Below are 26,820 nucleotides of genomic sequence, written 5' to 3' on the forward strand. Positions count from 1 at the left end.
AAAGGCAAATATTAAAAGTGTTTTGCTGTCGCAGCACTCAGACTGCTGATTCAGCTTCAGCTCCAGCTGCTGCAACTGCATTTTCGGGCGTGCAGTTTTCCCCAAATGAAAATGAAAATGAAAATATTATGGGAATTTACGCAGACAGCAAACAGACAGCACAGCAGAGAACAACCCAGAGCAGCATTCTGCTTGTAGTTTCTGTCTGCTGTTCTAAGCCAAATCCAACTGGGACAAATAATTCAGCCGTCGATCTGCTTGGGGGTTTTTGGGGCGCATGTTACGCATTTACGTTCGTAAATCTTGGCTGCCAGCAAAGCTGGATTAGGTTTTTCCTGGCTGCTGCCAATAAATCGAATGAACACACTACTGTCTGTTGGTTTCTGGTGTCTGATCGCGTCTCTGGTCTCTGGTCTGTTGTGTATTCAAGTGAGCCCAGCTGCTGGAAATGTCTTCGAGATTAATTCTGCTGCAAAGTTTTGCTTAAAAATGCAAAAGACACTTGCAGAAATGATTGCAAGCGCAAAGGCAGGGTATACTGAAGGATACTTCCTCCGCCTGACTGACTGACTGATTTTCGATTAAGAAAAGAAAATATTAAAAAATATACCCGAGCATAACCGCAGTTCCACTGTCAGACGGAAGCCCCGTGAAACCGCATTGACAACTTGAGCGCAAAAAGAACGGAATTCAAAGGGAAAATAAATCAACAAGGAGTAATCCTCGGCGTTGCCTCTCTCTCTCTCTCTCTCTGCAGCTCACGCACATGCCACAAAACGGATCAAGTGGGCGGGAAAGCCCCAAAGAAAAGCCAAAAAACGGAATATGTACATATGTATGTAGAATGTCTGTGCGGATATGGAGAAATTGCGTCAATGGCAAGCTTCAATTGAATTAAAGCCAACGCACGGGCTGGTGCTCAGGCACTCTTGGGGCTTCCACAGTTGATGCGGAATGAAAGCAGAGCTGATGAAGGCGGTCGGATGCGAGTGTCCCAGACAGATCGTAACCCACATACTCAATGATTTGGATATGTTGCATAAATGAGAGTACAAAGCGGAGCACTTGCACTCTGCCTTTCCATTATAATAATCCACGTTTGGCAGTGAATAAAAGAACAAATAATTGCAGAGTTCAGTTTTTAATTTACTCTCAGAAGTGGGACAGAATTTGTAGAGTTTTGAGCCACTCTGCACCAAAAGAATGCTGCTACTTCGAGCCAAAAAATTTCACATTCTGCTGGACTAAACATTTAATTTAATTTCATTTTAATTTCATTTTAAATTCCATTTTAATTCCTTCTCATTTCCTAAGAAAATTATAGGATAATGCACACTTTGTGCTACCAAATTTAGCTATAAATCAAATTGTTTTATTAACTTTCATGGACTCGCATTTATTACCCCTTGAGTTACAAAATTGTTCCCAAATTAAATGAAAAGCCGCTAATGACTTTTGGGGTTTTTAGTGCCAAAACTTTTCAACTTCGACAAGTTCCCCTCTCCAAACTACGAACAATAAACGTAAAATTCATTTCCTCCAACGCGTGCCACATTTACCTTGCAACACAACGAACCCCCTCGCCTCCCCCAGCCCATGCTCAACGTTTTGTTGTGCATTTCCGCAATCGAAACGAAATAAATAAATTATCTGCGGGTACGGGTCGGGGCGTTCTTCAATTGCTCCAAGTGGGTCGGTCGCTGCGCCTGTGGGTCATTAGAGAGAATATAAAAACTTGATTGCCGGCACCGTGGCATTTACTTGCCTTATAAATAGTCCGAATGCTTTTACTATTGCCTCACGGCCGCCCTTACCCCACCTAAAATTATCCATTCCGCATGGCCTGTGTTGCAGCAACACATGCAGGTTGCAGTAATAGTGGCGCCAGACACGTTTTATGAATGAAATAGTGGCCCGGCACAGCTGTGGGGCAATCCCCGATGCCCGGCAACATGGAACGCGGGCGCATGCTCGTTGGCAACAATGTTGCCGGCACACCAAAAGGAAACAATGTTGCCTCGAAGGCGCCGAAGACAGCAACATTGTTGCCCAGGAGTTGCCGGAAAAATCTGGCGGAATTTTGGCTATTGGCTGGCGGCACACAGTTGGCTTTCAGCATTCAATGTGTTTACGCTCCGGACGGGGTTCTACTACGGCATTTTCTTAACGGATTTGGATTCGAAAACATTGTGTTTAAAAATATCAACTTGCCATTAAGCAGAGAGGAGAAAGAGCAAGAGAAAAAGATAAAGCAAGGAAAAGCGAAGAGAGGTTATATCTGAGGCAAAAAGTGAGCAGAGAAAGTGACCCGAATGAGAGTGAAAGTGCAGTGAAACTCTTCCTTGAAGAAAGGCCACATCCAACCCGATAATTGGTTCATTTGATGCCCCATTGCCCATTTGCCATTATCCACGCAGATCGAGAGTTTGTTTAAAGTGTAGCCGGGCAGGGAAGTGTATCGAAGATTTATAAATAAATAAAAATATATTAAGTAGATATATTCCGCCCACAGAGTGTGTGTGTGCGAGCGAGAGAGTGCGCTACCCAACAACATAAATAAAAAGAGAGAGAAACGAATTCCCAGTGAAATGTGAAAACAAATTGTTAAATTAGCCCGCAGTCCGCACCCCACCGCATCGAATCGGGCATAGATCATTTCTGTCCGTATGTGACATGTGTGTACGAGCATCTCCGAAATATAATTAACCCCATCGAGTGAGTCCTTGGCATTGAGTGGTGACAACCCCCCTACCCCCTACCGATATATGCAAATGAGTTGAGGATTTCTTTCCCTTTTGCACGCACTGCAAATTAAATTCCCAAGGTAAGCAAATAAATCTTGATACGATTATTGCACGCACACGAACAAATAATAATAAAAACAACAACAACGGCAGAGAACATGTCATAAAAAATGAATTTCGTCTCAAGAAAGGAAAGTAAAATTGTCAAGTGTCTGTTTTTATTATCATCCGTGAGACAGGCCTTGTGTTCGGGCTTGAGGTTGGGGGTGTTGGGGGGTTGGGGCTGGGGCTGCTGGTGTATTGGCTCTGACATGAAGGAAATCCTCACGATTTTGTTGTCGATAAGCCTCAGCCCATGTTGCATATTAAAAAGATTAATTTATTGCTGTTGGCATAATGCTGATTCCCATGTGGATGTGGCTTGCTGACAGCCACATTTCACAAAGACATTTTTATTGGTCTTATTGATGGGAGAGAGGAAAGGAGCGGAACTTCGATTCAGCTGTGGGATGCAGTTGACATCAGTGGATGCATTTCCTTGAATATTTCCTTGAAAGCGTGTTGGCTGCGACAATGGTTGAAGGCTTCTTTAAACAATATTTTCAAGAATTATTTGTGGGAAATATTTGAATGATTTTCATTGAATTGGGGAAACAATTGTTAAAATGAATGAATTAAATTTTAAATAATTATGTGGAAGTGTTTTTCCTATTACCACTTTAATCCACAATTAAAAACTAGTAAATATTCCCATGGGTATTCCCTTGCTATTCTGTTTCTGTTCTTTTTGGGAGTGGAAACTATTGAGGAAATTTTCATGAGAGCCTGCAAAGGATATCCTGTTCCATTAGCATGTTTTCCATATAGTTCAACTCTCCAATTTCCAAATGCATTGCATAGATACGACCGCAAAGATGTAGGCGACCCATGCCTAATGGATCCTAATGTCTAATTGCATTCATGTAATTAGCAGGAAAGGGTTTTCTGGTCCAGAGAGAGAGGCACTCGAAACCTCGTTTATCATTTGATCGTTTAATGACCCCCACAAAACACTGCACAACAGCAACCAATAGAGGCATTCAAATCCACAAAATGTAGGCGAGCGGCAAAGTAATTAAATGTTCAAATTAATAATGGAAAACCATCAAAATATGTTATAATTACCAACAAGAATTCACTTATTTAGTACAGCCAATTAAATAGAATTTGAAACTAATTGTTGTACTCACTTTGCGCTATTTCATTTCAATCAAAACATTAATTATGGCACTTCTGCTGTTGGGTTTTTGGGGCATCAAACTGCTGGCAGTAATCCATCGAGTATTTGTGTTATTTAGTAACAATTTTTCATCTTATATTGGCGCTCAGTAGCCTGACAATATTGCAGCGTTGAGGCATCGTTTACTTGGCAACAAAATTGAAATTTTTCGAAAGTTTTCTGTGTCAAAAGAATTTTTTGCGCAATTTAATTTGAGTTCTTTGTGCCGCGATTGAGTTCAACTTATGGCGCCCAGTAGATGCAGTTCCAAGTTTAGGCAAACGTAGCTGCAAGTAGATAATTGGCAAATGTAAGAAATATGTAAGAAAAATGTATCAAAAGTGAATGATAAATAAACAGAAAACAAATCAAAAATACATTAAAAATGAATCAAAAATAAATCAAATATACATCAAAAATGAATGAAAAATATAACCAAAATAAATACCAACTAAATCAAGTTAAAGCAAACACTTAAGTTAATTGGGTTTTGGTTTTCTTACACAAATATGGTCAACTTTTTCGTTTACTTTTCTGGTTTTTCTTTTGCCACAAGTGTCTGCAAGTAAGTTTTTTGCCCTAAGCTGTGGAAATTCCTTGCATTTCCATTTGCTTTTTGGCCAAAACTAATTTCTCAGAAGAATTTTGCATAGCATTTTTGGCACACACTTTTGCCCCTCCCAAATGTCAGTTAAACTGACTCAGGTACAGACACAGTTCCTTTGAAATTTATTCACATGTGGCTGCTGCCCACAAACTGCATTTTAATTAACTAAATTCTGGATACCTGCGTTTGCATGCGAGGCAGTTCCTTTCACCGCTCCCCCCCTGGCAGGTGCAAGCAGACTCTGAAAGTTCCAGTTATCTGTGTGTGGCTTGGCCTTGCCTTGCAACGTTGTACATGTTCTGCCTGCTGTTTGCTACTTAATGTCGGCCATGATTAAGCATACGGGCCACAATGCAGCAATTATTTATCCTAAACGCAGCATTCAGGGCTATTAAATGGCAGCTTTAAGCCATAAGTTTCGGCTGTGTACCTGGAGCCAGTGAGCCATCAAACACCAAAAATTAGAGAAAATGCTGGGAGCCAGGGATGCGCTCATTAAATGCTAAATTGCAACAGAAATATGCAAATGACAGCCGGCCACAAAACAGGAACTCAAACTACTAGTCCCAGTTGGGAAATACAACTCAAAACCATTCCCATTCCCATTCACAATCCCCCTTTGTCCGCCATCATTTTGGTCCCTGGCAAAAGTCGCATTTCTTTTCATTTTCGTTATGTTTCGCCGCGCAAAAGCAAAAGCAAAAGCAAAAGCCTTGAAACTGTCAACTAAAAATAAATCGCAAAGAGCTTGCTTATCGCTCTCTCTCCCTCGCACACTGTCTCTATATAATAATTATAATTTTTGTGTGTGTTTTCATTTGGGTACGCCAACAAAGATTCCACCACTTTTATACGGCTATGTTTTATCTGGCTTTTATATGCTCGACCGACCGCATGTTCTTGGCTATCTTTTGCCATCGCTTTTCGCGTGCGACAATCACGACAAATCTATATCTCAAAAACACATACATATAGGCACGAAATTCCGTTGGCACATGGAATCACAATGGAATAAGTTAATATACTTAAGCTGCTTTAATTAAATAAATTTCAGACAAAAATATGCCAAGCAAAATTGTGATATATTTGCCATACTTAAGCGAAAGTGGGGAGACATATCCACATATATTTAATATAATTTATGGCTGCTCTAATTGATTATTGCCAGCTGCAGTACAATCAATACGGTCTGCCCCCACCACACAAAACCCTTTTCAACTCATAAGGGAAAAATGGTAGAAAAGTGGCAGCAAAAGGCAAAAAATGTAGAGCGGAAATACAGCAGCAAAGCACATGCCAAAACGGAAAGAGAAACCCAAAACCCCAATGACAGAGGGCGGTTAAAGGCGACAATAGCTAGACAAGACGGCGCCTGGGCTGTCACGGACAAAAAACTATTCAAAATGCAAGCTTCAGAGAGCATGGAGAGCTCTACCAGGCAAAAGCAAATAAAACAAACTTAAAGCAAACTAAAACAAACTAAAAACAAACCCAAAAGCAGAGCAACACCACACACAACCCAAAGTGCAATCCACATGCAAATTGCTCTCTAAATAATTAAGCGGAATTAAAGACATTAATTGAAGCGAGCGGCAGAGCTTTTGTCGTGCAACATGTTGCCTGCAAATCCAATTGCTGGCATTGATTTCCACTGTATGTAGGTAAATAAAATTCGTAGTTAATGCTGCACATTGCCTTTAATTGTTGCAACATTCAAATGTGCAATTAAGTTCAAGTGTCGGCCTCGGGCATTAAAAGGAAGGGAAACACGTTGCAGGAAGGTAATCCCAGTTGACATTTTCGACTGGAAGATACCTTAGCTAATAATAGAGCAAAATCTTAGCAGATCTCTGGCTAAAGAGGAAAATAAGCGCAGAAGGAAGGTAAAATGTGTTGCCAAAGTCTTCTCTCATTTGCCGCACATTTTCCACATTAATCCAGCCAATAATTATCTCTACCTCCTGTCCATTACATGGATTAGTTACCATAGCATATACCCCTCCCAGTACCGTGTATGTAAACGTCCAACGCTTAACTGCCGTGGGGATACAAAAAATGGTTTGGTTCAACCAAAGTTCATACAACTCACGGCAGCTGTGGCCTGTGTGGCTTGTTTTTGATGCGTTTAAAAGCTTACAGTGCTTTTTTTTAGTTTTTTTTAGTTGGTGTTGAATGTGGTATAGTTGTTCATTTAAGTGGAGTTTCAGTCAGTTATAGAGAGGAAGGGCATACCCCTGGATGTAGGGCAATTCAACCATTCAACGTTCAATTTTCGCTGGCAGCAAGGAATTTCCCATAGCACTGGGAAATGCTGCGCCGCTCAGCATTGGAATTTTTATTCCATTCCTTGATTTTTACTTGCTGGCAGGGCGCTGAAAAAGTTCAACTGAAACGAAAGTGCAGCCGGAAAAAAATACAAGAAAGAACAGAGAACAAAAGAAAACAAAAGAAAAACATAAAAAACAACAGAAAATGGAGAGGATAATTTCAAAGGCCGCTGCTTTAGATACCCTTACAGATATCCAAACAGGCTGCTGCCACAAACCTCCGCCCAAAGTCCAAATAGCTTCTGAAAGGCTCAAATCAAAATGGTGGAACAAGCGAGCCAAGTGCTCGGCAGAACGGTAAAACTGCTGGCGGGGTTCGAGAGGCAGCGGCAGCGGCAGCAGCTTGGCCCGGAAAAGCAATTTCGGGACTGGTCGTGTGGGCGATTTACCAATGTCAGAGCCATAACAAAAACAAAAACAAAACAGAGAGAGAAAAAATGAATGTGCGAATGGGGGCGACACTCAGGACACGTGCAGGTCGTCAAGTGTGGCAAAAAGGGTCACAAACATTAAAACTAATTGCCGCTATAATTGCTGTGACAGTTGGAGCACCAAAAAGGAGCCATTCGAATGCGCCGCCTTTAATTGAGATAATCGCATTAGGGGAGGGCCAGCAGACAGGAGGCAGCAGCCAGGAGGTAGGACTTTCACCTGCAGTCGAAAGTTGCGTGTTTCAGCTGGACACTGACCGCAAATCGCTAACCACTTAACATGCAACCTGGCAGCAGCCTGGCAGCCATGGGCTTCGGGTCACAATGTAATTTACTGCCCGCTGCACAGATAACAAATGCAAATGTCGCCAATAACACGCATACGTCACGTGGGAGCGGGGCCACGTGCTATGCTCGTCTCTCACGACCTGAACAGAGCATCCTGCGGTTGAGAGTCTCTGAATAAATGAACAAAAACCCCAACCGCAAATACAATTGCGGCGCTTTGTTTTGTCCTAACTGGGCCATAAATTACATCAGCGTGAATCACAATCACAAACACAATGGGCATGGGAATCAGTTGCGACATTTCGTATCGGTTATTGAATTCATTTATGCTTTGACGAAAAGCGGATAATAAATGAGGGGGGGAAAGGGCTTGGGTTGGAGTTATCATGAGTTTCTTTCAGTGTACACTTAGCTATGGACAGCATTATGTCGTGCACTGTATTGTGCCTCTGATTTGTTTGGCCACTTGATAAGCCATAAGGGCCAGTCACTGTCCGCTGTCCGTTTACCGCTGTCCGTTGTCTGCTGTCCGCTGTCCCCCAGTCAGAGGACTGTGCCCGTATCCATATCTCTGTTGACTCGCAGCGGCGTCTCTGTGTGTGCGTGTGTGTTAGCCACTTAAGCTTGATCGATGTGTCAAAAATGTGACACTTCATGCACGCAGAGGGGTGCGTGTGTGTGGGCAACATTTCTGACATTTACACGTGGCACAAATAGCCCGCTGGGCATTGAATCGAATCCTGAACTGATTTACTGCCCCATGCCAGCAATTCTCACTTGTTTTGGATAGTAAATTAAGCTATTAGGATGCTGCATTAAAGCGCTGTGTACCTGTGCAATTTATTCATAAATAACAAAGCAATTTCCGTTGCACAAATTTCCAACTAAATTCTCATCTTTTGGGTTTTAATTTTGTGCCACCATTTTGATTGCAGCCCTGACTATCCATGGACAGACTTGGGTTTGCTGTTCATGAAAGCAAACAAGCTGATAGCCGAGCAGTTAGTCGTACATTTTGCACGAAAAGTGATTAGATTGACGGGCAGCTAATTGTTATTTGTATGCCACAAATTGATGGCAAGATGTGCAGTGCTTTTCTCTACTTTTGTGTGCATAATTTGCTAATATTTATGGAGATTTTGCAAGCAAAGATTAAACTTATTTGTGCAGCTGAAGCATGTCTAATGGAAAATGGACAATGTTTGGTGTCTTTAATGGAAAAAGATTTAGAAATATCTTAGCATTGAGCCAATTAAATGCTTAGCTGTCCAATCAAGCGAAATATTCATAAATGAATGCATTAAATAATCACAAAATGGATCAAATTAAAGTGCCGAAACTCTGCCACTGCTCGGCTGCCTCTCCAAACCTGAGCTGAGCTCATTGTGGAGTCTCATGTGGCGACTGCTGAGCCGCTTCTCAGAAGGATCTCCAGGCCGCAGCACTATGCAATTACAAAGCCATTGTGTAACCGAATAATACTCAGCTCATTAAAACATAATTGCCACAAATTACCCACAAGAATTTCCAGTTAAACACGAACAAAAGCAACGTCCCTGCCCCGACCCAAACGGAATGCACATGTCGCAGGCGTTGCCTCAATGCCTGGCAAATCGATAGTCCCTAGTACCTTTGCTGTGACCCTGAGCACTAAACGACCTTCCATTTCTCATTTCCTATTTTGCAGCTTAAAGTGTCAGCGAGGCGTGGCGTGGCGTGGCGCACCCGGAACCAGGCCAAGTGGCAGGCTAAAAGCTCTCAACGTGCGACCCGTAACCGGACAGGTGGAACAGCAACAAAAAACGACTTGTGGCCGCAGGATTGATGTTTGTGCAAAAGTTTGGGGCCAGCTGCTCAGATGTTAGCCAAAACCCAGACCAGAACGCCGCTCTAGTAACCGGGAATCGAGTGTAGCCGCCGCTGGAGCGAGTCCATCCCACACCTAATGAGCGGTGCCGCCGCGCGGCTGCTGCTGCGCCTGGAGCTGCCGGCAGCGGGCGTGATGCCACCGCCACCCACCGACTACGACTGGGGGCCCATCAGTGAGGATGAGTTCCTCGCGAGTGCCACGGCCACGGAAACAGCGACAGCTACGACCCGCAGCCACGAGGATGCGGTGCGCTATGAGCTGGCCGACATCCTGGGCAGCACCGTGTCCACGACGCTGTACGAGCAGGTGGTGCAGCAGTTCCTGCCCGCGCTGAGCAGCGCCAACTACACGACGCATCCGAACCACACGGACCTGCAAACGGATCTGCTCTATCCGCACTACGACGAGGCGGACTTTGATCTGGAGCCCAATTGGACGCGCACCTGCGAGGAGGTCTACAATCCGCTGCTGGAGAACAATCGCATTGAGTTCTGGGTCTGTGGCGTGCTCATCAACATCGTTGGACTGCTGGGCATTCTGGGGAATGTCATCTCGATGATTATACTGTCCCGCCCGCAGATGCGTTCCAGCATTAATTATCTGCTGACGGGTCTGGCGCGATGCGACACGGTGCTGATTCTCACCTCGATTCTGCTCTTTGGCATTCCTTCGATCTATCCGTATACGGGTCACTTTTTTGCCTACTACAACAACATTTATCCGTTCATCTCGCCGGTGGTGTTTCCCATCGCCATGATCGCGCAAACGTCGAGCATCTACATGACCTTCACCGTGACCCTGGAGCGCTACGTTGCCGTCTGCCATCCGCTGCGTGCGCGTGCCCTCTGCACCTATGGCCGTGCCAAGATCTACTTCATTGTGTGCGTGTGCTTCGCTCTGGCCTACAACATGCCGCGCTTCTGGGAGGTGCTAACGGTCAGCTATCCGCTGCCCGAGACCGACACGGTGCTGCACTGCGTGCGGCCATCGAAGTTGCGCCGCAATCAGGCGTACATCAACATTTACATACACTGGTGCTACCTGATCGTCAACTACATCATACCCTTCCTCACCCTGGCCATACTCAACTGCCTGATCTACCGGCAGGTGAAGCGTGCGAATCGCGAGCGCCAGCGCCTGTCGCGCTCCGAGAAGCGCGAGATCGGCCTGGCCACCATGCTCCTCTGCGTGGTGGTTGTCTTCTTCATGCTGAACTTTCTGCCGCTGGTGCTGAACATCTCGGAGGCGTTCTACAACCTGATCGATCACAAGCTGACGAAGCTCTCGAATCTGCTGATCACGATCAACAGCAGCGTCAACTTTCTCATTTACATTATTTTCGGGGAGAAGTTTAAGCGCATTTTTTTACTCATTTTTTTCAAGCGACGGCTGAGTCGTGACCAGCCGGATCTTATACACTACGAGAGCTCAATATCGAACAACGGCGATGGCACCATCAATCACCGCTCGTCCGGCCGCTTCTCACGTCACGGCACACAGCGCAGCACCACGACGACGTATCTGGTGGCCGCAGGTCCAGGCGGCGTGGGCAGCGGCGTGGGCAGCAGCTCTCAACTGAACAATGTCCGACTCACACAAGTGTCCGGCTCGCCGGGCCTGGTCAAGATCAAGCGGAATCGTGCACCATCGCCGGGCCCAGTGGTGTACTTTCCGGCACGCGAGATGCAGCGCTCCGTGTCAACGAATGCGAATTCGGCGACGAATAATAACACGGCCATTGGCTATGACTGGACGCTGCAGGATAGCAAGAAGCTCGGGGGACATGTCTCCTCGGGCTTTTGAGTGATCCCGAGTCATGTTTGTACATACACAAAGAGGTCAGGCTTTATCTAAACGAATCTATAGTGTAGGATAAATATATAAATATAAGCTAAGTTATGTTAACTGTAGCCTGTAGCTGTAGTAGAGTCAACAGAACTATGCGCTCCAAGCGTTGCGTTACTTTGTGATAAGCGTTTAGTGTTTACTACTCCTTTGCCGCTTCTAACTTCTACTTCAAGTCCTCCTAAATAACACACAAAAGTTCCCCCAATGCAGCTTCCTTTTTGCCGCCCAATCAATCGAATTTCTTGCCCATTTTGCACTAAATTAGTCAGCGAAACTTTTTCGGACAATATCATTTTGGTGCCACAACTTTTCTGTTTCTTTATTTATTAGCAAGTTTTTTTTTGGGCGCTTTTAATTAAATATCCTTTCGAAAGTATTTCAGTCAAACTTGATGGATGATTTTGCCTTTTTTTTCCCCCATCTCTTGTTGAATGATTTTGGGTTTTTATTTTGCAAAAACTTTTTTCTAAAGACAAGCGCGGGGTGGGGCTGTTGACTACGGCCAATCTGTCAACTTGTCGGAAAGTTTCTCAAACGCTGCTCAAAAGATCAAAGTCAGAGGGAGGTGCCACGCCCAACAACAACAACTGCATTACCAATAGACCATAACAACAACAACCACAGAAACAACAACAAAAGAAAAAGACATTTTCAGGTGTTCAATAAAAGAAATTAAAAGAAAAATATAAAAATAAATTGAAATCTTTGCTATTGTATAAAAAATAAATATATTTAAGAGTCGCGTGTGTAAATATTTCGATATAGCGAGTGTCTATGCCAAGCATAAGTGATCAAGGGTATAAAAAAGGAGGGAAAATGTACCGTTTTGCCATTGAAATTAAGTCCAGGAATGGGAATTCAAAGTCAGACCACAGCGCCTGCAAACAAATAAAATACAAAAAAAGTGTTAAAAAATGCATAAAAAATACAAATAAAATAAAAAATTAAATAAAACAAATACTCTTATTATAATTTATATAAATTTTAACTATTGGAAACTCAAAACCAAACGAAACCCCAAGGGCTTTGGCTTGGAATTCCCATTTTGTTGCTTCTCTCAATTAAAATAAATAAAAAAAATCTATTTATTTTAGACTTAGTTCTGCTTTAAAATTGTAACTATAGTTGTATCGAATACGTAACCAAAAAGTCGTCACAAATAATTTCAACAAATTGAGCAAAAATAAATGATGATGAGCAAAAGTCCACGAGAATCTTTCATTTGTTTGAGTGGCGCCGCATAATGGGCAAAACGCGGCGTAGATTTTCCACAGATTTGAAAATAGTTCGGGGAGAGGTAACGATAACGAGCACTTTGGACGCTCTCCGGCACACTTTTGGCATTCAATTAAGGCAAACCTTGTGGGCGTTGCCTGTCGGATAATAATTGTCAAGGCAGTGCCAAGCCATAAAGAAGCATTTCCAAAATTGTTACAGGAACGTGGGAGAGGCGGACCTCTTACGCAGGCAAAGCACGTTGTCCGGATGTCAGAGACTTAAGTCAGACTTAACGCTGCCAGGTAATAATGCACAAGTCACACCAAAAGGAATTTAAATAATAACCATAACAATAAGACACACACACAGAGAGAGAGAGAGAGAGAGAGACAGTCCCCAACGTTTGCCAAGAGAATAACGGGCGGCACGTGAGGGCCACACACAGGGATTTGCGATAACCACAAATAATTAGGGCCACAAGGAGCAGCGGATTAAGACAGGAAAAAGCACAGGAAAGTCGGAGATATTTATGAATGCTTGAAAAGGAGTTTCCTGAGAGTGACAGCCCTGCGGTGAGGCATTCCCCTGGCTGCTATTTCTTTACCTTTTCCACCGATGATTGCTCGAAACAATGACTTGTGTTGGACAATAAATCAGCTGCCTGATAATGTCAACAACACAGATACAAGTAGAGTCTTTTTTGCTGCAGACTTTGTCTGCTTGATGCGTTTTTAATGCTGCCCAGGATTAACGTTTCGGGAACACAAGTAAGTGTCGAGTCCAGCCAAGGGCACTCCCTCGCTCCATGCTGAACCTTTGACAAATGACACGCATTTTGGTTCGGTTTTTTGTGACATGATTCGACGACAAAGTGTTGACCCGTTTGCTAATTAATTATTTGTCTGTGCGAACCAACGAAGCTGTTGGGTGTCAAAAATGTAATTAACGAGGCAAAGTGCTTAAAGTTTTCCCGTTCAAGAAACGTTTAAACTTTCCACAAACTTTGTGTCATGCCAGGACACACAGTAAACACTCACAGTGGCTTTGATCGGGCCGTAATACACTCCGAAATTCCATTTTGAACAATGTCTCTCTGCCATTTGCTAATCTAACTTGTTCTTGCCATCCATGCTGGACTCTGTTGTGTCCCTGTTGGTTTTGGGATGATTTGCCGTTGCCTCAAGCGCCAATTCCACATCGATAATTGTGCCACTGGGAGGAAGGCAGCCACAATCACCGCCAGCTGCTAGCCTCTGCGATCGCGTCATGCAAAATGGACAGCTGTGGGTAAGTCTGGTAATAATTTTGCTACTTTAAAGTACTCATAACGCACCTCGTTGATGTCACCTTAACAGGCACATATGGCTTCAAGTGTATCTGCCGGTACACACACTGCAAACGATGGCTTATACACAGGACAATCATCAGCAGGAAGGCAGACAACACAATGCCCAGCCAATAGCCAATCTAACACACATCGTTACATGTACAATCCAACGTTGAATAAATAAACTAAAACTACTCACTATGGGGTCAACCATTTCACTGCAAATTGTGTCCAAACTGCGATCATAAATGTAACTCAGCGGCTGACAATTTCCTATCTCGTGGTTGGCATCATAGACAACCATCTTGATGTAGTCATCGATCTGTTCATTGATCACAGCGGTTAGGTTTTTGCCAATGTTCGCCAGATACGTCTTGCCCAGATCGCGTATAAATATCTCAGTGCTTAGAATATTTTTCAGCAGTATGCGCAGACTGTCCCCAAAGTTGTAATGTTGATAGAGAATCGATTCATCAACATCCTCAACGACTGTAATCAATTCGGATATATGGCGATTCAGAGCGGGTGCGTATGCCCAATAGAATGTGAGTAGATTTATGTATTCATTCTCAAAGGCAGACCTCGCCCCACGATAGTTGTTCCACGACAATGATTTGGCCATTCGTTTCAGCGCCAGTGCCAAATTATCAAAAGGAATGGGCACATAATCGTAGCACAGATGATCGTACCACAGCGAGGGATGTATCAGACCCAACTCCTGCTTCGACACCGACATGTAAACCTCCTTATCCTCCTCGGTGACCAGGGTGAAGTTCGATAGATCCACATCCTCAAAGAGCGCAAAATTTGACTCCATGGGGGACATGACGCGCATGCGCACCATGTCATCCACATCGTAGATGCGATTCTCACGCAAATACTTGAAGATCATATTCTCACCCTCACACTCGATGATGAGATTTGATAGCTTGGGCGCCGCACCCCCACTCCGCTCTTGATCCACGTCTTCGCTCTCTGATCTGAGCTCATCGATGGGCATGGCTGGCGCCGACTTTTGTGCGTAAAGCGGCGCGCAGGCGCCTTTATAAGCGACAGCGCCAATCACAACATAGAATAGGCTCATCATAAGCATAATGGATACCACACAGAATATCAGCACCATGGCGCTGCAAGGCAACAAAAAAGGTTCACTCAGTAAGGGACAAGTAAAGGCAACGAGCGACTCACACCAGCAAAAAGTACGAACCAATCTTTTGGCTGAAGACACCATCCTCCACGCCAGTGACTCGTTTGCCAAAGCTGCCAAAAAGCAGGGCAAAGATCAGTAGAGTCAAGATCTAAATAAAGGTGCAGCCAGAGCTTAGTTAGGGGAATGCCAATGCCATGACTTTCATACCACAATCACCGACACGGAGATGTACAGCACCGCATAGTACCGCGTCTCGTTGAACCTATCGTAGAGATCATCGAATGCCCGCGTGGTGCGCAGCGTGTACAAATGAATGTCACTGATGACCACGTCGATGATTTCATTGATGCGATCTGCCTGCGCTATAAACAACTTCCTTCCGTTCTGTATGTCCCGAATAATGGGTCCAGCGACGCGTTCCAGTTCCTCTGTAATCAGCACGGTCATCTCGTGCAGCTTTTCGAGTGCCTCCCCGGGCCGGTGCATATGCTCGATAAGTGCCTTCATGCTGGTCAGAATGCTATAAATTTCGGGCATCTAAATGGGCAACGAATTTGAGAGATTTCAATTGCAATTTCCACACCCAAACACACCTTTTCCGGATGCAAGCAGCGTGAGGTGTCGAGATATTCGATTTCAGTGCGACCCAAAAACTTGATGCACTCCATGCTGCCACAAAGTACAGTTGCCGCAAAGTTCACGTCACGTTTGACGCCCCTCAGAGCTGTGTGGGACAGGCAATTGTTGGGGTTAAGGAAAGGACTCTAACTGGCAGCTCGTACCATCTCTTAAACGCATGGCCGTGAGCCTGACCATTTTGTCAGTGTAGTCTGCACTTTCTAGCACGCCTGATATGTACTCAAAATTGCTAAATATACGATCCAATTCCACAAGGGAATTGGCATCCGAAGCATCGTTTAGGTCCGCAGCTATGTGCTGGGGTGCATCTGGTTTGGGATAGGAAAAAGATGATTAAAACGCAAAAGCAAATGGAATTTTGTTACTCATGATCATGGCCACCAGATGCGTGGACAATTCCTCATAGTTTTTCTTCAACAAATGATTGACATGCTCCTCCACGGAGTAGAGGAAATTGCAAGTGTCCACGCTGCCCATTTCCAGCGTTGTCTTGGTCTTGGCCAGGCCACGTTCCAGCAAACCATTCGAGTAGAAAGCCAAAGCCATGCACAAACTGAAGAAAGTGAACTGAGAGTGAAGCAAAGAAGTGTCTGCGCAGCATTACCTACCCGATCAGTATAATGAGTAGAGCCAGACAACCGCCCAAGATATGTCTTCGTCTTCGATTCTCCACCGTCATGCAGGGCGGACAGCCCTGCCGGCAGCGACAACAGCAAAAGCAGCAATACAAAACGCTGATCCAACGAGCAAATTAAACTAATTAAACATTAAAGGTCTTGCCAGGGGACGGCCAAGTGCTCCACTCACCCTAGAAAGGGCATCAGGATAATGAGTGCCACGAGGACGATGACCCAAAGCCAAAACATCCAATAGGCAGACAGCCAAGCGGCCCAATCATTCTTATCCACCTTCGGGCCCATTCGCATGTGATCCGTGCCCACAAACTGCAAATAGCCTGGCGAATAAATTGAACCAAATGTAAATACTCAACCCAAAGAGGAGAGTCCTTGCCGCTGCTCACCTCTGGGCACGCTCGGATCGAGTGGAAATATTTGATCGTAAAAAGTGCGTGAAAACTTCAACAGACCATCCAGCGATCTCGTGGACTTTTCTCGCGTTGTGTAATTCATCACCGGCTCGAATTTGGAAAACTGAACGGGCGGAAAGTGTACCTGTCCCAGCTGCTCGTGCGTGGTGCCATCGCCGGAGTAACCCTCACGCCAGATTTGTGGACCCGCACGGGCGGCTCTCTTGGGTCGCATTTTGCGTGCGGCACACAGCTGCAGCCACAGCACAAAGAGCAGCAGCAGGGCAGCCAGGGCCAGGCTGATGTTGCCACCAGCACTGAGACTTCTTCTTCGCTGATTTCTTTTTCTATATTTGGACATAACCGTCTTGAAGCTAGAGGAAAACCCACATTGAAAGGGTGATTTGTGCCATGCGGAATGTCCTCACCTATGTTAGTGCGGATGGAGACAGTGGATCCATTCCTGGACTTGCATTTGCAGACACCACACTTTAATTTTTATGGTTTGGTTTGTATTTTGTATATTTGAAATAAATGGCAAGTTATATTCGTGTGTCAGCGTGTGGGCGTGTCAAAAGTAACAGCAAAATCAAAGCAAAGGCACGGACAAGAGTTTAGAGAGAGAGTTTAGCAAAGAAACTGCTGCAAGTGTGCCAATGAAGGCAAATAAGTATCTGGCAGCATGTCCCTCTTGAGCTGCTCCTCGCAGTTGCGACATAAACGCACATCCTTCAGCGTGCTGACGCCCGTGCCCACCAACAGAGATTGAAAGCCGCAATTGCTGGCAAACAGCATATCCGTATAGAGACTGCAGGGAGGCAGAAAAATGCAAACATTACAGCTGAGACATGGCCAAGATTTAACTGCTGCCACACTCACGTATCGCCCACCATTAGCGTGGACTCTGGCTTGAGTTTTCCCGACTGCAGCAGCTGATCGATCATCCAGGGATTCGGCTTGCCCAGTATCAGTGGCTTGCGGCCAGTGATGGCCTTGATGGACGCCACCATGGCACCGGCACCCACAATTATGCGATCTTTGCCCACGGGATAGGCAGTGTCCAGACAAGTGCCCAGAAAGAGCACATTTGGATCCTGCAGATAGGAGCTGGCGCGTATTATCTTGGGCACATTGAAGCCCTCATCCTTGCCAATGACAACGGCGCCCACTTCGGGATCGAGGTGCATGTCCTTGGCAAACTGCTCCATGGGCTGTAGCAGCTTCTCCTTGGGCACAAGAAAGCTGCAAATATTCTCCTTGGCCAGCTCACCGACTATGGCCGGCTCGCCGACAATGTAGGCCTTCTTCTTGAACCCCTTGGAGCCCAGAAACTTGGCCACGGACACGCCCGAGCTCAGCATTTGTCTTTCCTGCAGGTCAAAGCCAAATTGTGTGGCCTTTGCGGCCAGCTCGTGGGTGAGTAAACCCGAATGATTCGTCACCACAAAGGTCTGCCGGCCCGTGCTCTTGATCATATTTAATGTCTCCACCGCACCATCGATGGGTAGATTCAAGTGCCACAGCACACCATCAGCATCGAAGATCACCGACTCGATGGTGGACAGCCACTGGCGCACCTTGTCTTTGGGTATTTTGGTTAGATCCGTGCAGCTGCGCTTGAACATGGCTTGGCATGGGATAACTCGGATTTTTGGTGTTTCAAAGTGAAAAATACTTGACATTGCACGGAGCAAGTACTAGATGATGAGTTTAAGATGGAGAAAATTGTGTGCAAGGTTTGAAAGCAAGGGAAAGAAAAGTACCAACGTAAAGGAGATCGAGCACGATCTAAGACCCAACAAGTACCTTGAATGTCTGCAAATTATTGAAGATTTTTTATGATGATTTTTTGCCAAATTTAAGTAGAGTTTTATGGATAATTAAAACATAGCCTTGGGAGTCAAATAAAAACCAAATTCATAACCCAAAAGCACTTAACCAAAAACCATTTGTCAATGACAAATCCAACCCAAAGTACCTCCTATTTCTGCAATTAATTTACGAATTTTCGATCATTTGTAGAAAGATCCAAGACACAACAAGTACCTTGAATGAGTGAGAATAATTTACGAATTTTCATTGATTTGTTTGCAGGATCTAATCAGAGTTTTGTTGATAAATAAAGCAGAGCCAGCGAGTGAAATAAAAACCCAAAATTCAACCAAAAACCAAGCACGAAAAGCACCAAGAAATAATAAAGATCAGCGGCTGTCTGTTCCACAGTTAAGATGCTCCAATAAGGCGTCAACTGTGTGACTTGGAAGCCTCATTAATGCCACATAAATTTAATAACAAAAACAAAGATACGCAGTTAAACATAGAGGAACCAAAGGTGCCACAGCCAAGACAGTAGAAGAGTCAATAAAGAATTCTGAGTTGAATAAATGTAGAAGGAGAAACCTCTTCCTGGTGTCTGCCTATCGATTGCGCGAGTGTAAAAAGGGCAACAAATCCGAGAGTCTGGGCAGATACAAATCGGGTATTTGCTGATAAACCATTGGCTGCTTCGAGGCCTGAGCAGTGCGAACATCCTTGAGACTGCTGACGCCAGTGCCCACGAGTAGCGTGTGAAAGCCGCAGTTGTAGCCAAATTGCATGTCCGTGTACATGCTGTGGAAAATGCATGAAAAGGGGAAGTCAGTGCAGACAGAAACTTACGTATCGCCCACCATCAATGTGCGCGCTGGCTGTATGACGCCCTGACGCATCAAATGGGAGCAAACATAGGGACTGGGCTTGCCGCAGGTGAAGGGCGGACGCTTGGCCACCGCTTCAATGGCAGCCACCATGACACCCGCACCGGGCACATGTCGATCGGCGGACACGGGAAACGCACGATCGCGATTGGTGGCCACAAAGAGCGTCTGACTGTTCCGCAAATAAATGCTCGCCTTGGTCAGCTTCACCACATTGAGGTCCTTGTCCATGCCGACGGCTACGGCGCCCACATTCGCATCGAAATACATTTTCTGCACCTGCTCCGCCATCGAATTCTCCTGCATGCTGGCCATGTCCAGCGGCAGACTGTCGATGCCCACCAGCTGGAGCTCATCCTTGATACCCTGCCCGCCGACAATGTAGACTTTCCGCTGGAACTTGCGCTCCCTCATGAACCGTGCGAGGGCCTGCGCGGAGGACAGGATCTCATTCTCGGCCACCATGAAGCCCAGTTTGTTGGCCTTCTTGCTCAGATCGCGACAGGAGGAGGAGGAATTGTTGGTGCAAATGAAAGCATTCTTGCCCATGCCACGCAGCGCATTGAATGTATCGGCAGCTCCCCTGAGCGCCTCCTCGTGGCGCCACAGCACTCCATCCGCCGCGTAGACGATCGTGTCGAAGGTGTTCAGCAATTGGCGGACATTGAAAGTGTTGGGCGTCAGCACACGGCCACCGCCCATGTGCAGCACTTTGCGGCTTAAAGCAAAATTCATTCTCGATCCTTAAACGTAACCCAAATCGATGTGTGTGCTGAATGTTTTGTGACGCTAAAATCGGGGCAAACTTGGGAAAATCTAGCTCCAAGCGAAAGCCGTAAATATTCTCGTGAAATTTTGCTTTGGCTTGCAAAGTTTTGTGCCTGGAAGCCCTGACCTTTAAGCCAACGATGAGTCCCCAGGAACCGCCACGGACTTTGCCATTTCCGATGCATTTAATTCACTAAAACTTTTGCTACTTTTGGCCAAAACTGGCACCAGTCAGCAGACACCAGGAGCTGGCTGTGGTGCAGATCTCGCGGACAACTTTTAATTGGCCAAATGGAGGGGAAGCCAGCACCCATTCCCGTGGGAGCTGCTGCAGGGGGTGGCTTTTGGAGCCCAGCATTTGACCAGGCTGTCAGCAGACAACGCCCGAAGCGCCAATTAAAATGGCATTCAGGCTTTATTGTTGACAGTCGCTGTCGCCTTCGAGCACCAAATCCGACACTTGTCCAGCGCCACAGCCGGAGCCGGGGAGTTGGGTGCGCCGCACCTTGACATAAATTCATTAAATCGCAGTCAGCCGCCAGCTATTCGGCTTTGAAATCTGCCGCAATTTAACGGATCTCTGTTGCATGGCCCACGGTCGAAAATTCTACAGCTCTAAAAACGAAAAACAGCGAAAAAGTCAACGCAAATTGGCCAGCACGCAGGAGGGAGCCAGTCCGTGCTGGGGATAAGCTGCTGCCCCGCGGGCCAAAAGCGAAAAAGGCAGAAAGCAGAAAACAAAAAGCGAAAAGCCAATGAGGCAGTTCAGGCACCAGAGCAGAGCACAGATATCCGGCCTGCCCCCTCAGATATGGTAATTTGCGTGAGAGGCAAAAAGAAACGCGGAACTTGGCAGCTAAATAAATCGAATTCATAGATTGGAGTTCGTTTTTGTGGTGTAGCTGTGGCCGTAACTAATTAGTTGCTTGCATTAAATGTTAATTAAAAGTGTGCACCAAAGGGTTCAACGTTTCTATAAATTATTACTCAAAGAAAGAGCAACATTTCCTGCCTCTCCAACTACCTCTGGCCCGGGGCTTCTCCATGGAAAAACGCTTTACATTTTTTGTTCCTCTCAATTTATTCGATTCAGGGGGCACACATTGGATGTCAAGTCCACATGGAATGCATTGATATGGCTAAAACAATTCAGCAACAGTCGGAAGGGTAGGAGGGATGAGGAATTTTAAGCACAAAGTTTTGGCCCTAAACTTTTTTCCAATGCGCAGCACACAACAAAAAGACAGCGAGCAAAAGCAAGAACCGAACAACCGAAACGTTAACTTTTTTTATTAAGTTTACAAGACTAAAGTTAATTTGTTGACCGCCCTGTGCGGACCCTGCGGGATGGACCCACTGTTGCCTGTTGTCTTGCCCTAATTAATACCTCGAGACGTAGCCTGAAATCCACTTGATTTATATGCTAATCAGCGACTGCCACAAGCCACTCTAATGGAGTGAGGGGAGTGGCAGCTTGGGGGCATCGACAGTTGCTTAAATCATGTTAAGGGTTTTTTTTCTATCACTTTTCTCTTTAAATTATCCGATAGCTGCTAAATAAATCTTTGTCCAGATAGCATCAACAGCTGCGTCGGTCACCAGGCGCAATTATTTGTGGAAAATGTATTGCCGGCAGCACCACGACTGCCTCCATAAGCCTCTCTCTCCTCTCTGCCCCAGTGACATAATCTCTACAAGTGCTGAAGGATGGGCAGCTTTGGACTTGCATTGCACAAGCTTAGCACCAAAATGTTAAGCACAATTGAAACGTTGTTGTGTGCAACACAAGCCACCAAACGGATGAGCCATCTTCTGTGTGCGTTTCCAAGTAAATTTCCATAAATATAAACCCAGCGTTTACTAGCTTCAACCGACAATTGAAACACGAGACGAGTGCTCTTCGATTTGGAGTGGTTATGCAAGCCGTAAGGATTATGCACAGCCCCATAAGTGGATTTAGGGTAGAGAATCGCTTCAGGATGCTTGTCTTTCAAGCGTCACTTTGGGCTCTAAGCTTTATCTATGTTTGGAATAACTTTAAAATGCTGCAACGAGCAGCTGCACCTTGGGCAGTGCATAAATGCTGCATGGAACAAACAACAAGCTTATCGTTAGGTGGAATCCCTTGCTGCCGGCTCACGCTGCGTATGAGCAATGCCACAGAGCAGCAGGAGGGACAGGGCCAGCAGTGACAGCATCAGCCTTGGGGGCAATAAAAGGACTTTTGCTGTTGCTGCTCGGCGGTTGGGGCTTCAATGTGCGTACATTAAACCAAATTATAGCACATTATAATTTGTGTCTGCAAATGTCCCCCAAAAACTCATTCGAGAGATGCCAGATCTGACTGGCAAACAAACATGAAGAGGGGAGGGGCGGTGCTACACACACACACACACACATTTGTACACTTTTATGCAGTGCAGACAGCAAAAGGCCCCACCCGAAGGCTGACTGGCCACATGGCAGTTGAATAAATAAACGATTTGCATATCCACTGAAGGCGTTCGTTGCGTTTGTGTGTGTGTGTGTGTGTGTGTGTGTGTGTGTGAGTGAGTGGCAAGGCTATCGCATGTGTCCAACTCTGATTGTTGGCCAGAAGTCCGTCCGTTTTGGGGCTCTCTCTCTGTGCGCAAAATACGCTCCGCAGGGCAGACACCAACTGCATGGAAATTTAGTTAAATAATTAAGCCTTAAGCAGAGCTGCTAAAAGTGCTCAAAGAATATTCTACAACGCCCCAAAGCACCCGATGCTCCAATAAAATACAAGTAGGAGCCGCTAGCTGCTGCCTGGCATGTCCGTTAAATATTTCATATTTATCACAGATAATATTTCAGTCATAATTAAAGCAGCGTCCAGCCGCCGCACGCAACGTCAATCATGGATTTAATTTATAAGTTAAGCGAAAATGTAACCAAAACCAAAAACCAAACCGAAGCCAAACTCAAGCCATTATTTCCGCTTTGTGCCATCAATGCCGTCACCGGCTGTGCCCTCCAATTGTTTGCCCGCGGCAGCCACTTTTTGTTGCACATTTGCATTCGTATTCACGCGCTGACCGGGGCCAGTGTCAGCAAACTGCTGTCCGTTTCATAAATCATCTTCCACACACACACGCCCTCGGGCACACACGCCTTGATTTACAGGACCACAAAATGCTTCAGTTTCCAGGTCCTCTAGGGCGTTGGGCATATGAATTTTGTATGCAAAATGCAACAGAGGCTGGCAATTTCGGGTAAAAATTAAAAGCAGAAGCATTTGAGGTAACAAAAAGCATCAGAGACTTATCGTGGATAAAAGCTACAGCGATTGTTCATCCCAAAAAGCTATCCACCTAATGCCAGGCATCATTCTCGTCGATCATCGTTGTTTTTCCCCCGTGTAACATTCGCAGAAAGCAGCGCGATAACTGCTCAGACTTAGACCCATGGCAACACACAAAAGAGGAGCAGCAGCAGCAGCGTTTTCTGGATAAGGAAGCCCACGCCCACTCCCTCCCACAAGTCCAATCAGCAGGCAGGCGCGCACTTTTCTGACCCAATTCCCAGCGAGAAGCGAAAGCGAGAAGCCAAAAACATAACCCAGCAAAGCTCCAGCCATAGATGACAATTTAATAAAGCAAATGGTGCAGGCAGGGAGGAGAAGCGAAAGTTTCTTTGCTATGAGGATTAAGCCATGGCCAGGCCATGCCAGCGCCCAGCGCCATCGTTAATCAATTAAGTTGGCGTTTTTATATGATTGCTTTCAGGGCTATACATGTCCATGTGTGTGTGTGTGTGTGTGTGTGTGTGTGTCTGTGTGTGTTTGTACTTAAGTAGTTATGTATTTATCGATTCAATTCAGTTGAAACGATGCCCCGCCACGCGCAAATATAATTAATGATCAAGTGTCAAGCAAACAAAAAACTTAAGTCATCTGGAATGCATTACGGTACGAGGGGGGTGCGGCATGGCATATTGGCAACCATTTAGCACGCGTGGCACACTTATCTGTGGCACACTTCAACCGAAAATAGCTCAGAGCTAGCTCATGTCCATGGACCAAGCTGGGACAATTTATTTGCTGCCATTTGTTACATTTTGGCCCCCCTGTGCATCTGCAATGCATTATAAATATTTACGAGTCGCCCATCTGAGGCAGTGGACACTGTCCAGGGGGAGCTATCCTCATGTGCAAAGCCAAATGGCCACCCACACACACAGCACCCGGTCTTCTGCTGATCATTTTTCTTTCGTGCCTGCCCCCAAGCGGCTGCTGGAAAACGCAGTGCAGCTGCGGGCATATTAATGATGTCTTTATGGCGTCCCAACGAATGCTCGGACTTGGCCGCACAATTTACGAGCGAGCAGCACTCAGTCCAACAGCTAATTAAAAAATAGCAAAACACTTTCAATTCGAATTTATGGGCAGGGCCGGGACTGAGTGCAACTTGGTGGCAAATGGAAGCTGAAATGCTACCGAAAAATTTAAATATTCCTGCAGGCTCAAGTCGATGCAAGCTACTGGCACCCCTGACACTTATTTGTTGCCCAATGTGTGGCACCTTCGCAGCACCTTTTTGGCGGCTACCCAAGCACAGCTCAATATCCTTTTTGGGGGCATTAAAAAGTGCACAAGGAACGCCTTAAATGGCACTAAACTCCACCGCAAAAAGCTCTCTCAATGGCTTCTAATTATGCCACAAAATTGTGGCCACAGCTTTATTTTGTTGCGCTTTTTATTCCTCGAAAAGACTGTACAGCATTGGCTCCATCGTGTCGTCAAAGTTGTCCATTTGCTGCTGTACAGAAATTGGGTTGATGCTCTGTCGAGGGGTTTCCTGAGGGGCAGCATTTCCAGCCTGCTGTTGGGTACTCTCTGTACCGCGTCCAAAGGACTCACAGATGGGTGAAATCTGGCCAATCATCTGCTTGAACTGAGCTGCCAGCACGGGCGGCAGATTCTCCATGGTGCTGGCCAAAATGTCATCGATAATGGTGCGAATGTCGGCGCTACTTTCACCGCTCAGCGCGCCAAACAGATAGAGGAGCGTGTGGAGTGTGCGAATCAGGTCACGGGTGGCATCCGACTTGACCACCAGTCCCAGCTGTGTCTCGGCCGCCTTGAGATCCAGATCGGCCTGCAGGCGGCACTGCTGGAAGCATTCGCTGGCCGACAGCGTCTTGGCCTTCTGATCCTCAACGTCCTTGTGCTCGTGCAGAAACTGGTGCAGAACACGCAGCGGCTCCAGCAGATCATCGTTGACGCGATGCAAGGTGATCATGTGAGCGGCAACACGACGCTGCATTGCCTCACGCTCCGGCATGGCCTTTGGATCGCGCCGACCCGACGCCTGAGCCGTGGTGAGCAACTCAAAGTCCTTGTTCAGGGCGGTAAAATCGCGCACGGTCTTCTCCTTGATACTCAGCAGATTCATCACAGTCACCACGGACTCCAGCAGCGTCTGACTGTAGCCGGCACTCGAGAAGGTGGCCTGCGCCTGCGCCTGCGTCCTTCTCCCTCTCCGGCTTGACGACAACTTCCTGGGGCTTCGGCTTATCGCTGACGGCCATCATAATGGACAGCGGCAGACTCTCGCAGCACAGTTCGCCATGCAGCTGGGTGTCGGGCAGGTGCAGCCAAGTCTTCGCGCCGCCGCCGATGCTCAGCTTCACCAGATACGTGTTATCCTTGGGCTCGTGCTTGACGACGACCCCGTGGCCGAATCCTTTCGGCAGAAAGGCAGTCACCTTGGCGTCCATCGGCAGTGGCATGGGTATGCGACTCGGCAGCAGCTGCACAGTGTCCTTGCTCTGCTTGAAGCTGCCCTGCTGCAGCTGCCGCACTTGCTCGCGTCCCATCTGCCAGTCGGCCATTTCGTCGTCAATGAACGACTGCGAGAAGCGACGCGGCTTGCCAACCGCCTGACGCACCATCTGCCAGTAGCGGCGCGGCATGCTACGTGCCGTAATGCGGCAGCCAACAGCCTTCATGAACCGATTCAGATCGTACCACGCGCTGGCCACTATGGGCTCGTCTATGAACGACAAGGCAAACTCTGCCCACATCCAGCGCTGTGTTTCCACGCCATTCATTAAGTGAGTGAAACGCTGCTCCAGCGCTCCCATCTGAGCGCCCACGGCCAAGTGGTTCTCCTCCGCCACTAGATCGACTACGGGTTGGGCTTCTCCCAGCTGCAAGTTTGGCTTGCCGAACACGGGCCGCTTTATGAAGAGCTCGTCATGGTGGCTGGCGGTGCTTCGCTCCTTTAGCTGCTGCAACAGTGCCATTCGGCTGCTGGTGGCCAAACCAATCTCCGACAGCTGCGGTGGCGTCAACTCACTGTTCAAGTGGCTTTCAGGTAACTCTTTCTTGTTGCTTTGTGGACTATTTGGCATTTCTGAATGAAAGCTGCGGAGAGTTTCATTAATTTTGTGTAAAATTAAAGCTGGCCACGTGGCTTACCAGTAGGGAGCGAAAACTTATTTCTAAAACAGCTGCAAAAATTGTGCCGAATGATGTGACACTTTTGGGCGAACAGGGTTGCACGGAAAAGGGTTGCACGGAAAAGCGCTGCCAACTTGCTTTATTTCTGTGGCTGCTTTGATTTCAACTTGCAACCAAAATTTGAATCAAATTTAAATC

The 26,820-nt window shown here is 46.3% G+C and overlaps 5 protein-coding genes and 1 long non-coding RNA gene across 6 annotated transcripts in view; 2 read left to right on the forward strand and 4 right to left on the reverse strand.

Moving 5' to 3' along the window:
• LOC117893233 (prominin-like protein) overlaps window positions 1-17,318 on the reverse strand; it is a 139,094-nt gene extending 121,776 nt beyond the window's left edge. The window contains exons 1-14 of the mRNA XM_034799790.1: window positions 17,163-17,318; window positions 16,729-17,108; window positions 16,515-16,662; window positions 16,316-16,441; window positions 16,073-16,260; window positions 15,851-16,015; window positions 15,662-15,792; window positions 15,276-15,605; window positions 15,107-15,216; window positions 14,118-15,045; window positions 13,925-14,058; window positions 13,629-13,872; window positions 12,196-12,251; window positions 3,974-4,289 (exon numbers count right to left, since the gene is read on the reverse strand). Of these exons, the coding sequence (XP_034655681.1) occupies window positions 13,695-13,872; window positions 13,925-14,058; window positions 14,118-15,045; window positions 15,107-15,216; window positions 15,276-15,605; window positions 15,662-15,792; window positions 15,851-16,015; window positions 16,073-16,260; window positions 16,316-16,441; window positions 16,515-16,662; window positions 16,729-17,095 (2,805 nt within the window). The 5' untranslated portion in view covers window positions 17,096-17,108; window positions 17,163-17,318 and the 3' untranslated portion in view covers window positions 3,974-4,289; window positions 12,196-12,251; window positions 13,629-13,694. The remainder of the gene's footprint in view (window positions 1-3,973; window positions 4,290-12,195; window positions 12,252-13,628; window positions 13,873-13,924; window positions 14,059-14,117; window positions 15,046-15,106; window positions 15,217-15,275; window positions 15,606-15,661; window positions 15,793-15,850; window positions 16,016-16,072; window positions 16,261-16,315; window positions 16,442-16,514; window positions 16,663-16,728; window positions 17,109-17,162) is intronic.
• Window positions 2,123-11,996, forward strand: LOC117893240 (FMRFamide receptor). The gene is made up of 2 exons (XM_034799799.1): window positions 2,123-2,824; window positions 9,343-11,996. The coding sequence occupies exon 2, from the start codon at window positions 9,601-9,603 to the stop codon at window positions 11,326-11,328; it is 1,728 nt and encodes a 575-aa protein (XP_034655690.1). The 5' UTR covers window positions 2,123-2,824; window positions 9,343-9,600; the 3' UTR covers window positions 11,329-11,996.
• Window positions 13,796-14,112, forward strand: LOC117893279. Its single transcript, XR_004648803.1, has 2 exons — window positions 13,796-13,882; window positions 13,947-14,112. It is a non-coding gene; the product is annotated as an uncharacterized LOC117893279 (long non-coding RNA).
• Window positions 17,294-18,382, reverse strand: LOC117893252 (glycerol-3-phosphate phosphatase). Its single transcript, XM_034799818.1, has 2 exons — window positions 17,614-18,382; window positions 17,294-17,542 (listed from the first exon to the last, which is right to left on the reverse strand). The coding sequence occupies exons 1-2, from the start codon at window positions 18,357-18,359 to the stop codon at window positions 17,362-17,364; spliced, it is 927 nt and encodes a 308-aa protein (XP_034655709.1). The 5' UTR covers window positions 18,360-18,382; the 3' UTR covers window positions 17,294-17,361.
• Window positions 18,383-19,066: 684 nt separating this feature from the next.
• Window positions 19,067-20,196, reverse strand: LOC117893255 (phosphoglycolate phosphatase 2). Its single transcript, XM_034799820.1, has 2 exons — window positions 19,393-20,196; window positions 19,067-19,344 (listed from the first exon to the last, which is right to left on the reverse strand). Exons 1-2 carry the CDS (start codon window positions 20,163-20,165, stop codon window positions 19,152-19,154), a joined length of 966 nt encoding a protein of 321 aa, XP_034655711.1. The 5' UTR covers window positions 20,166-20,196; the 3' UTR covers window positions 19,067-19,151.
• A 4,705-nt stretch (window positions 20,197-24,901) lies between these two features.
• Window positions 24,902-26,581, reverse strand: LOC117893275. Its single transcript, XM_034799841.1, is given in 2 exon segments — window positions 24,902-25,573; window positions 25,575-26,581. Coding segments are annotated over 2 exon segments (1,659 nt in total). The 5' UTR covers window positions 26,574-26,581; the 3' UTR covers window positions 24,902-24,913.
• Between the last annotated feature and the right edge of the window lie 239 nt (window positions 26,582-26,820).

Source organism: Drosophila subobscura, chromosome J, assembly GCF_008121235.1.
Source record: "Drosophila subobscura isolate 14011-0131.10 chromosome J, UCBerk_Dsub_1.0, whole genome shotgun sequence".
In the NCBI taxonomy this organism is placed as follows: Eukaryota; Metazoa; Arthropoda; class Insecta; order Diptera; family Drosophilidae; genus Drosophila; species Drosophila subobscura.